The 11,974-nt window shown below is 33.6% G+C and overlaps 1 protein-coding gene across 1 annotated transcript; it reads right to left on the reverse strand.

The window, feature by feature from the left end:
- Nucleotides 1–1,166: 1,166 nt before the first annotated feature.
- On the reverse strand, nucleotides 1,167–11,724 carry LOC123229755 (dehydrogenase/reductase SDR family member FEY-like). Its single transcript, XM_044655688.1, has 8 exons — nucleotides 11,213–11,724; nucleotides 10,374–10,494; nucleotides 9,750–9,867; nucleotides 7,960–8,096; nucleotides 6,805–6,906; nucleotides 5,265–5,357; nucleotides 3,966–4,038; nucleotides 1,167–1,826 (listed from the first exon to the last, which is right to left on the reverse strand). The coding sequence occupies exons 1-8, from the start codon at nucleotides 11,425–11,427 to the stop codon at nucleotides 1,549–1,551; spliced, it is 1,137 nt and encodes a 378-aa protein (XP_044511623.1). The 5' UTR covers nucleotides 11,428–11,724; the 3' UTR covers nucleotides 1,167–1,548.
- Between the last annotated feature and the right edge of the window lie 250 nt (nucleotides 11,725–11,974).

The raw sequence follows: 11,974 nt of genomic DNA on the forward strand, positions 1-11,974 counted from the left end.
TTTAATTAATTATTCTTTAATTTTAAAAATTATGGTTTTTGAAGACTGACTTTTTTAGTAATTCGCCAGTCACGACAAATTTCAAAGAGTAACAACATGTGAAAATTAAAAATACCAATTACCCGAAAGTCACAATAATTAAAAATACCAATTGTTTTATTTTGTATAAATGTATTTCTATTATAGCAAGTTTTCAGAACTCACATTTTACAAGAAAACCAAGGGAGGATATGAGTAAAATATCCTAAAAAAAAATCTCCACTACAGGGAGTTTTCTATTAAGCAACAAATAAGATGAAAATAGCACTCCTCTGTCAATGCATAAATAATTGTGAACAAATTTTGCACAACATCATATAGTATTGTCAAAATGTTACCTCACCAAAATCATTGATGAGAATCTCTCTACCTTTAACATAAAACTTTGTTGTAACCAAATTCTTACCGTGAACAAAATCTTAAAAATAAGTCACCTCTTGGATTGTTGTCACCCTTCCACTTCTAATGTGGGATAGCATAACAATCTCCCTCTCATACATCATGCAATTAATCAGAACTTCCCATCATCAACCAGTATCAACCCTTTACACATCAGATATCGCTTGACACTCCTCATCAACTAGGATATCTCCCATGGACTATTTCCCAACCAACCTTTGATAAAACCTCGAATTCCCACCCTATAAGTTTGAATTTTTCATTTGTCTACCTATTATTCACTTATATTAATGAAAACCATTTTTTATGCTTATAACATTTCAAATAAGAGATAGTGTGTACTAAGATATTCAATCTGATGAGTCTTAGAATCAAGAGAAGACAATTGAAAGAAAGAACGTACAAGGAAAGAGGAAAAAGAGAAGAAAGAGGGATGGGAAGGGTCACTCTTCAAATTATTCCTCGTTGGAGAGTCAATCACCATGCTAAATGACCTTTCCACCATTCCATATAATGGTTTCATTATAGGAAGAAAATGACAACCGATGTACAAATGGATTTTTCAAACTTAAAAGGATGAAAAATGACATTTGATAAAAGTTCAAATGGAAAATAATCATTCACATGCACATTGAAGTTGATAATGGGTTAACTAAAAGTAAAACATTATGAACGGATGCAATTGGCAATGCTAGCCGATAAAGCATTAACAAGAATATAAGATGAAATTTGTCAAAAATAATAATAATAATAATAATAATGCTGAGTCTTATCATTGTACACTGATTCATAAATGAGTAGAGCAATGCATCAAATCCAACATTGCATCTCTAAATTTACAAACACACAATATTGAGACTATTATCACTGTGTATCATTTGTCCCTGTGCTCATAACATACCTTCCCAACCCTTTTCAAGAGATATAATGTTCAACGCCGACTTTAACTAATCATAGTCATTGGTTAAGAGTATGTCTGAAAAAGAAATGGGTTGACCTATAAATTCCATTACCTTACCACTTGGAGCAAAGACATATGGAACGGTTTACTGTGAGACCACAAACGTGAGCCACAGACAAGTAGCTTGGATATGCATAGTGTTGGTCCTTTCAGTGAGAAAGAGCAGTTTCCTGCTGACTGTCATACTTGCATTTGACTTCTTCCCCTTCTATCAGCTTCTCCACAGCATCAGATGGCAGGCCAATCATCTGTAACGTCTTCTCCCACACTTTATAAGAAGTTTCAATGCTGTGTGCTTCCTCGGAAGGATTTGTTGGATGGCAATCTTGAGCTATGAATGCACAAACAGGCCAATCATCCGCTCTCAACAAGTCACAGTACTCTGGAATCTGAGGATCAGTGGCTGAAAAAAGTGTGCTCCTGGATCCTGCATTTATTGAAAATCCTACCAAATTAAGCTTGCACTTTCTTTCATATTATTTTTGTATTTATAGAAGATAAGATTATCCTAGATTAGATAATAGAGATTTAGAGAAATAATAATGAAGCATAGCTAAAACATATTTTTGGTTCATTCCACAGATTATATCATTTCTTAAACCAAAGGAACAATAACTACAAAAATATTGCCTCCCAAACTGAAGTAAACTATTTTGAATGATTTGTCATAATAAAATAATGTTTTAACTAATGGTCTTTTGTAGCATGGATAACAGATACTCTTGAAATCAAATCATAAAGTCTCATAATAAGAATATGACACACAATCAAATTATCAAAATATTTGTATTTTTTATCATGTCCGATAAATAATCAAAAAGAAAAGCCAACATATGTCCATATAGTTCATGTTAAGAGGATAAAGAAGAAAAGATTTTACTGTTCCAATGAATTGTAAAATGAATTTTCTTTATGGTTATAAATAACAAAGTATCAATATAATCAAGATTCTTATTGTTTGCGTCCAAGTAATCACAACTGAAGTGTATCAACATAATCAATATCTGTATTCTGACATATGACAATTAGCAAATACTTTGATGCATATTTTTATCAAGCCAAATCTAAAGTGCACCTGAGTGTAGCCAAAATGAATCTCACAAGCTAATATCCCAGCATGCAGTAAACATGAACAAATCTCCTTTTGAGAACTATCCATGCATACACCATAATTTTGCTGGCCGATACTCTTCTACATATTATAGATAAGGGTCCCGGACAATTGAAAAGGTCAAGTTGAGAAAATTAATGTGCAGGAGCTAGGGTTTTTGGGGACACATGTCCCAATTTTAGAGGGTAAAATTTAATATATAAAGGGTATTTAGAATTGCGAAAGGAGAGAAAAAATATTATGGTTTTATGGACAACCTTAAGGCTGATTAGGGAGGTTTCCAACACCTTAAATGGTTGAAATTTGGAAGCCCTAACTCCTTGAATTGTCGGTTTCTCCCATTGTAATCCCCTTTTATCAATAAAATCATTTTGTTTTGTTGTGTTTGAATTTGTTTGCGGTTTTGGTGGAATAATTGACTGGGTTGTCCATCAAATGGCATTAAAGCAGTGAGATCTAGGTTCCTGTTGCGATTCCAACAAGAAAGATGATTAGAAATGGTGAGGAAGTCAAATAGTCACTGGTGGAAGGCGATCAGTCACAATTGAAGCCTAGGTGACAGCTAAAGGAGCTGGAAAGGCACTGGAATGGGTGTGAGGAGACAGATCGGTGTTGGAATATGGTGAAGAATCCTGAAAAAGCTTCTCAAAATTTGGAAAGCCAAGGGATTAGCAGATCAGCATGGAATGGACTAAATCAACAAAGAAGAAGGTTGATCATTGCCAGAAAAAGGGTGGTGGGAGGTGGAGAGTTGTCAGAAAAAGGGATGAAATGCCAGAGAAGTTGAAACATTGCAGTTGGAGGCTTGGTTGAGCAAATCAATCATGGAAGGTAGTCAAATCGACACCATGAAAGTTGTCAAAAGGGCTAAGGAAGATGGTCAAAAACTGATGAAAAAAAGTGAAGAAGAAGCCAGGGAGGAAGAAGCAAAAAGGGAAAAATAAGAGGAAAAAAAGAGCTAATATATTCAGGATAGCTGACAAAGGAGCAAAAAAGAAGGAAAAAAAAATTTCAATTTTCCCACCCCTAAAGACAGGGTGATTGTCAAAGAGATGAGTAATGTTAGGGGCTAGGGTTTTAGAGAAGACACGTCCCAATTTTAGAGGGTAAGGCTTCACATATAAAAGGTAGTTAGGATTGTAAAAGTGGGGAGAAATATACTAGGGTTTTGTGGACAGCCATTGACTGTGGACAACCTTGGGGTAGATTAGGGAGGTTTCCGATGCCTCAAATCAACAAAATTGAGAGGCTTTGACTCCTCAAAATGATGGTTTATTCTATTTTAATCCCCTTTTATCAATAAAATCATTTTTATTTGCCTGTGTTTGAGTTTGTTTGCAATTTTTGGTGGAATAATTGATTGGGTTGTCTATCATTAAGCTTGATAAAAGTTACTTTCATCACTAATAAAACTGAGGAAACAAGATAGATGCACTAGCATTTGAAAAGACTCACCTTCTTGTGGACTAAAGATGAAATATGGTATAAGATGATAAGCAGCTTGCACAATTTTGGAAAGATCCCTTGCCTGCAATTGAATAAAGGCAGAACCAAAAGAGTAAAATATAGATCATTCTAGTTTCAAATATCTTTCTACTAAATATCTGATTCCAACTAAATCATTTAATCAGACCTCATCATTGCTGATCATTGAATGAGGTGCACATTAACAGTAAGAATAATCTTGTAAACTGAATATGGAAATCAATATGCCGAAAGAATATCAACAATTGTGAAGTGTGAAAGTAAGAAAAAAATAAATAAAGATTAGGCAAATTAAAGTAGATGAAAGGCAACAAACAAGCAATGCTAGGCCATTTTGTATATAAGCACTTGTACACTTAGCATGGTATTACTTTAAAATTAGTTTCCATCCACTCTAAAACTAACAAATTCAAAGACATTAAACATATTGCAAATGGTGAGCTGAATCAAAACGACCCTCAAAACACTTCATTCTTCTTCATTCATCTCAGCTGAAAAGGGCTTGCAGAATGATTCTAAATGTTTGTGAGGTTGTCCAAGTTATACTCATCTTTCCTGTTTTATGTTCCTAAAGCATCAATTACCAAGATTCTTGTAAAGCAACAGACCCTTATTCTTACAAGGGTTCTGGCTTTTGAACACTCAGTTCAATTGTTTTATCTCTTCTCGGTCTTTGAAATTAAATCTTTTTATTTCCTATCAAAACCAAGAAGGCAAATCGATAAACACCAAATCAAAATTTCAGTGATACATTCCTGCTTCCTACTATTTGGACTTTCACAAATTTACCAATTAGATGAAGATGCATTCCCAATCCAACAAACATGCAAAAGCTATATAATATTGCCTCCTACAGAAGATTATATACCAAATAAAATAACTCTAAAAAAAGCAATATATTCAAAGCTCTGTTTAGTGAACTTCTCAAAACCAGATGTTACATAAATTGAAACCTTAAGCTCTATGCTAGAAGCTGCACAATATTTATAATAGCACATGTAAGATGTCTAGAGAATTACACAAGTTTTAACTTAATATAATATGATGAGAATAAAAAAGTTCTGCTTGCAACAATTTTTAAAGGAAAACTCATATAACAGAATCTTTTTTCTGTCAAAAAGATATTACATCTTTCATTGTCCTACAACTTCTCAAAGCAGGTTCAGAAACATACATGTAGAGAAACATGCACATGTAGGTTTATACGTACATCAAGTCAACATCCTTTGTCAAGATAAGAAGGCAACTGAAAGGCGACGAGAAACTTACAACATTCGTGTGGACAATTCCAGGAGATACACATAATACATTAATGCCAGATTCAGCAGGCAGTCGCTTTTGAAGGATGCTACTAAACATAATCTGCAAAGTGATCTACAGGCCATCAGATGGCAATTCTTTGCAGGCAATTCAAAAAATAAGCAATACAAGATATGAATTAGTTGTTGCTCTGGTTCATTGTACAGCTATTCAGGAACAGCTTTCACAACCTAACAATATTCGGATTTCAACATAAAGTTAAAAACAGTAAAAGCAGAGCATGGAAATCCGAATTATAAACTATTACAGCACCTAAGTGTCAAGAACTTACATGGACTAGCTTCTAGTAGTTGCTAAAAAATGTGCACACCACTGAAGAAATTATAATATTATTCAAAATTCAATGCTTTCAAGTCAAAAATAAATTTCACGAACAAAGAAGATCCAACAAGAAGAAATTGAACTTAAAAACAAAGGCCAACATCACCCAAACCAAGAAAAAATTATAAAGAGGATCAAAGATTCCTTTTCCTGTGACAGAAATATCCCTCAAGTTTTCTCAATCTTTTGAATTGAGCCGAAACTGAATTTAACTCTACAATACATTTCATTCGATGACCTAGCAACCAACAAATAAGTCCCCAAAAAAAAGTGCTTTGACTAAAGCAATTACTTGCATAGCCATTACTAGTATGTGTTTTGACAAAAGCAAGGAAACACAAATCTATTATAGAAAAATAGCTCAACTTTGTTTCAGATACAGACATCTATTTAAGCTTCAAGTCTACCTGTCAGGCAACCAAAGAAAGCGAGTCCAAAACAAATCTTTGTTCAAATGACATAAAACAAGAATAATCAGACTCATGGAAAATTATGCTGTTTAGGGAAATGGAAAAAAATGTCAAAACCCTTAGAATATTTGTGGTTCTAGCTGTTTTGAGGACAACTAGGGGTGAAAGAAATAGAAAATTACTTGAAGACAGTAGAAGAGAAAAAATCAGCATTAATAAGACAGAATAAGCTCTTGGCATCACAACAGGTTTTATTCCAAAAGACCTTCAAGATTTTTGGTTTCTCTTAATTCAACTCTGATTGGCAAGCAGTGTTTTGGAGCTACTCAGGCTGTAGTAATAGTCAATTTTTGTTTGTTTATACTACCAAATAACACAGATTCTAGTGTGCCTTTTTAAACCTACAGACCCTTCTAATAGATGGATTTGTTTTCTGTGCCTAACACTGGTGCACTGTTTATCTCCCTTAATAAATTAATTCTTTCTCTGTTACCTATACAAAAAATATAAGGTTATTTACTCATCGACCAGGTATGATATAATACTACTGGCATTAATGTTATAATGAAAACACCAAAGAAGTTGGATGAATCAGTAAATTATCTGCAGGCATTTGACAGAATCGGAAGCTTTGATATTTTCTCTGATCATCACAATAAAGCTGCCCGATAAGCAAAATAACAAAATAAAATGTGAAAGCAACCCTATTCCAGGTATTCAAATTTATGAAAGAATAAAACACTGGTATGTAACTGCACCTGTGCTAGCTTGCTGCTTGTGTATCCCAATAGGCTTGTAAATTTTCTCTTCCCAGAAACAATATTCATGTCTTCTGGGTCAACAAAGCCAACATAATGCATCTGCACCCAAAAAGAGGAGGCAGTATACTTTCAGACATACACAATAACAGTTGTTGGTTAAACTATAAGCTGGATTCACGTGCAATACGGTTAATCAACTACTGCATTAGGTGCATTATGTACATTATGTACAGAAATTCATTCCACCCTTTTTACAGATTTTTGCCAACAACAATGAGAAATCAAGAGGAATATAAACTACACAATGAGTACATATGTACATAACTACACAATCCCATGCATAGAGAATGGGATACTTTGGCATGGCCAATCAAATGATCATCCACACAGAATCAGAAGACATTCTTTTACAACATGAAGATCCATACTCTTAACTGCAATTCTTGTCAAACTATATAACTTATAATCTTTTGTTATATCAGAATCTCATTAAAAAATCTCCAAAATATATAAAATGGGAAGAATTTCTCATAAGATACAAGAGAGCACCAACATAAGAATTGAAAAACAAAGCTCTAAAATCTAACAAATAAACATCAGTGAAATCAGATACAATGGACAGATAGTAAACTCTTTTCTTTTCTGCATTATGTACATAATGGCCAGTAGTTGTGGGGGTATAAGAACAGGAAGAAAAATACTCCTAGGGAATGGCTATAACTACACAATCCCATGCCATTTACTTTCCAACTTCCCTCAGAGGCAAAAACTCTTCCAATGAGTACAGATAAGTAGGAGAAGTGTATGGCCAAGAAAAGATGCTCAGCCCTAGTTACCAAGCAAAAGGACACTATGAGACAGAATGGTTGATATTTGTTAACATATTTTGCAAAACAATCCACCAATCAGAAGATGAGCACATCTTTATCATTCCTCTTTGTAACATATCAATGGCATGCCAAAATTTCTTGCACTCCAATATCATGGCCATGTGCCCAACATAAATAATGTTTGACAGATATAATGTACAGAAAGGAATATAAACTCTTTTCATTTCTTTTTGTTTGTTTAATAATAATAATAAACATGATACAAAGAAAACAAAAACCAGAAGGCTTTTATGCACTCAGCCATTTCAATTATGTAACTTACAACAGAATTCACATTAACAATTCGACTTGGAGAGCCTCTAATAAGGGATGGCAAAAGCAAAACTGAAAGCAGTGCTGGAGCCAGATGATTCACTTGCATATGCTCTTCATGCCCATCTTTTGAAAATTTTTGTGGTTCTGGACATAGCAAAGTCAAAGCAAAGCAGTAAATGATGGTAAATGTTATATAAACACAATTGGAAGCTATAAACATTTTTTATTGCAATATCTTATATGGTTGCCAAATTTAAAAAATAAAAATCCCTCCAATAAGATAACACCTAAATTGTTTGTAACACCCAGAAAGCTTGCAAAATAATACCAACGGCAGAGAACATGCAGAGAAGATAATACATCTTCTATGAAGAAATTGGAAAAATAATAATAATAAAAATGAACAGAGGGAAAAGTATTATGATGATATAAGCATAAAAGGAACTGTGTCAGTAATGAACATTAACACATAATCATGTTAGATTTTGACTCTGAGAAACAACATAAGGAAAGGGTGAGAGAGAAATATTTAAACTTTATTAAAAGAACAGGAGATTAATTTAGGGCCAAAACTTCTATATATGTGAGAAGGGGCAGGATTGGAAAAGATACTGACCTCTATGTTCATTTCTATTAAATTAAATACAAAATATGTTGATGACACTCAATTTCATTTTCCATGAAATTTCTCCAATAAAAACCCTAAAAATAGATCACTCACAGCATCTCAACCTAAATGATTAAGAAAATAAAAAGAAGTAATAACAACAACTTTTATTCACCCATGTAAATGATAACAAGAAGAAAATCAAAGCCTTAACATGTGTTATGAATAACAAGGAAACTTTTGATTTCAGATCAACATGAAGTAGACTCAACACATAGAGGGCCTGGCCTTTTGGTAGACAATCAACCCAAGCTACAAGTCACTGATCATATGGTCAAGGAATACACACACACACACACATTTCAGATCAACATGGAGTAGACTCAACACATAGAGGGCCTGGCCTTTTGGTAGACAATCAACCCAAGCTACAAGTCACTGATCCTATGGTCAAGGAATACACACACACACACACACATATTTTACTCAAACAACCTAAATAAACTTTTTGAGTTTAAATCACAGTGACGAACACATGGAATGCCAAAGAATGCAGTCCAAAAATATAAAAGGCCCATATGCAAACAGAGTATGTGACTGACCTTCTATGCCCAATATTCTCTTTCATTCTGATGAATAAACATAGGCCCATAAAAACTTTGTGATCAGAAAGTGTAATAAAAAAGAAAAAGAAAGGAAAAACTTATCAACCCAATTTGAATGTTCATGATGATGATATGCTGAAATTGAACATGACTTTTAATTCAATACAAATCATTTAAGCTTATAACTCATCTATTCAAATTTTTTCAACCGGTGTTCTCATGCAACTATCACATCATCGTATCATTTATTCACAGCATCACAGTTTGACTACTATAGTAAAGAGTTAATAAATGAAACAAATCATTACACTTGTAGTACTTGGCAATCAAATAACACGTTTCAGACAAATAATACATTTTCTTAGACAAGCACATTCAAAGATAATTTGGCATCCCAGATACTGCAAAACCTTCAAGTAAAAGCATGCCAAAAGTGAACATATTCTACACTATGAACAATAATTATAGAAGTCATAGCAAACCTGAAAGTTTATAACAAAAAATAAATAAAAACCCACACATCAAGATGGGAAACATCAAGAGTGAAGTAGAGTTACACCTATGGAATGATTGAGAAACACAAACCTCCAATGGAAAATATTCCAGCATTATTGATAAGAACATGCAATGGTCCTAAACGTGCATTCCATGCATCAGCAAATCTCACAACAGAGTCCAAGGAGAGCAGATCAAGCTCCATTACCTTGAGGAGACAAATGTCATGTAAACCATCTTTAATGAAATGTTAAAAAGAATAACAATGTACCACCAAGATAAGAATATATTTAACAGCTAGCATTATGCATACAATTCCAAAAAACTATCTATTGTCTTTAAGGGTGCATTTAAGAGTCACAAGCAATTCAAGTAATGGCTTGCCTAACAAACAAAATTGCCTTTTGAATCAACTGGAATGTGTTTTTTTCTATCAAGCATTTATGAATCAGTGTGAAGTACTTTTAAGCAATATTTTGAAAATTATTTCTTTACAAAAGGTTGTAGGTGATTTAATTGAAACAATTTTTACTCTAGACCAGTTCTGCAAAAGCACTCCCAATATGCATCTCTAGGATGGTCAACAAATGAACCAGAAACAAAAAACATATAAATGCGCAAGGGTGCTATGTTTCAACTAAAGACACTTTTAAAGAAATAAATTAACACATTTGGCATAGAAAAAGGCCACAATCATTAAAATTTAGTAGATGCCTCAATATTGAGAGGAAGGCCCCTCCCAGACCATTCATCCTGCCATTTCTGAATCAAATCATGAGCTGCCTTCACATTCCTCACTGCCATAATAACATGAGCCCCTGATTCTGCTAATTGCCTGTTCATTGAGCACACACAAGTCCGTTAGTAATTTAAGCAGAAAGAGTAAGACTTCATATACCTCTCTAAAATCTATTTAAATTCAACATAAACACCCCCTGAAATCTTCGACCACTCCCCTCACTCTTCACAAAACTCGATTAAACTCCCATAGGGTTTGCTCAGATAACAAAGCATTTGTTACTCAGTCATGCAAGAATGAAAGGAAAATATCATTGATAAAATTATAAAGATCATCAGAAATATTCCCTCTGCTTTCAACAAATTTCATAAATTTCACTCATCTCCTTTAAGGTTTGCTCTATTCCAAAACTACCAAAAATAAAACTCTTTTGAATCCTGATAAAGTCTATAAAACTTGAATTCCAATAACCTATTATCCGAACTACACATGTCCAAATGCAATTACTTAAAACTCAAGAATCTAAGGAAAATAAACTCAAAAATCCTCGTATACCTCCTCAATTCCCACAAAATTTCACAAACCTCCACTAAATCTTACTCAATGGCAAACCATCTCACTTAAAAAATAAGTTGAAAACAGAAACCTCCTTCAAATTTGTAAATAAATTAATCCAAAAAAAAATTGTACATAAATACTTAATATAAAAGTTGTAAACAAAATTTATTTACATGTAACAAAGTTGTAAATAAAAGTTATAAAAGTCGAAAAATAAATTATACCAAAAGGAGTAAATTAAAGAATGAAGTGATACCGAGCGATTTCTCTGCCGATACCGCTGGTAGATCCGGTAACAATGCAGGTGAGATCATTAACCGGAGGCAAAGACAAGGGGTTCTGCAAATGACTCGCCAAGATTCTTTGAAAGAGCATTTCATTAATCACATAGCACCATCCTCTAAGCCATTCCATCCACCCCAATGCCTCCTTCCTCTTCTTGTTCGAAGAAGAAGAAGACGCTGTGTCCATCTCCTCTTTCTGCTAGGACTTCACTTAACTGAACCAATCGCAATCTGGCCTCAGTAACAAACGCAGTCTAAAAGGCAGCCACAGTCTGCTGCCGGCCTCACACTACGTCAAAGACAACTGTCGCCACGTCAGCCCTCAAATTCGTCAGTTTCTTTCTCTTCTTGGAATCTCGCCCATGTAGATCGATTTTTGGTTTTTGCCAGCCTGATTTGAGTGATTCGGTGCTGCAAGTTTTCGCTATGTCACGCACGTCAGCGGTTTTTTCCTCCTTATGGGGATTTTTGTCTTTTTCTATAGTTGTTTTTCATGGTATTGATTTTTTTATCCATCTGATTTTGTAGGCATAATATAGTACGTTAACTAAATTATTAAAAAAATAATTATGACATAATAATTTATTATTTAATGTGTTAATAAATTTGTTACCTTTCTAATCCAAATTTTAAAGTATTAAGCATATTTAATATTTCAATATAAATAAATATATTTTTTTATTATTTATTAAACTGTCACAATTTAAATATGATTATTTATAATTCAATAACCA

Source organism: Mangifera indica, chromosome 11, assembly GCF_011075055.1.
Source record: "Mangifera indica cultivar Alphonso chromosome 11, CATAS_Mindica_2.1, whole genome shotgun sequence".
Classification (NCBI taxonomy): domain Eukaryota; kingdom Viridiplantae; phylum Streptophyta; class Magnoliopsida; order Sapindales; family Anacardiaceae; genus Mangifera; species Mangifera indica.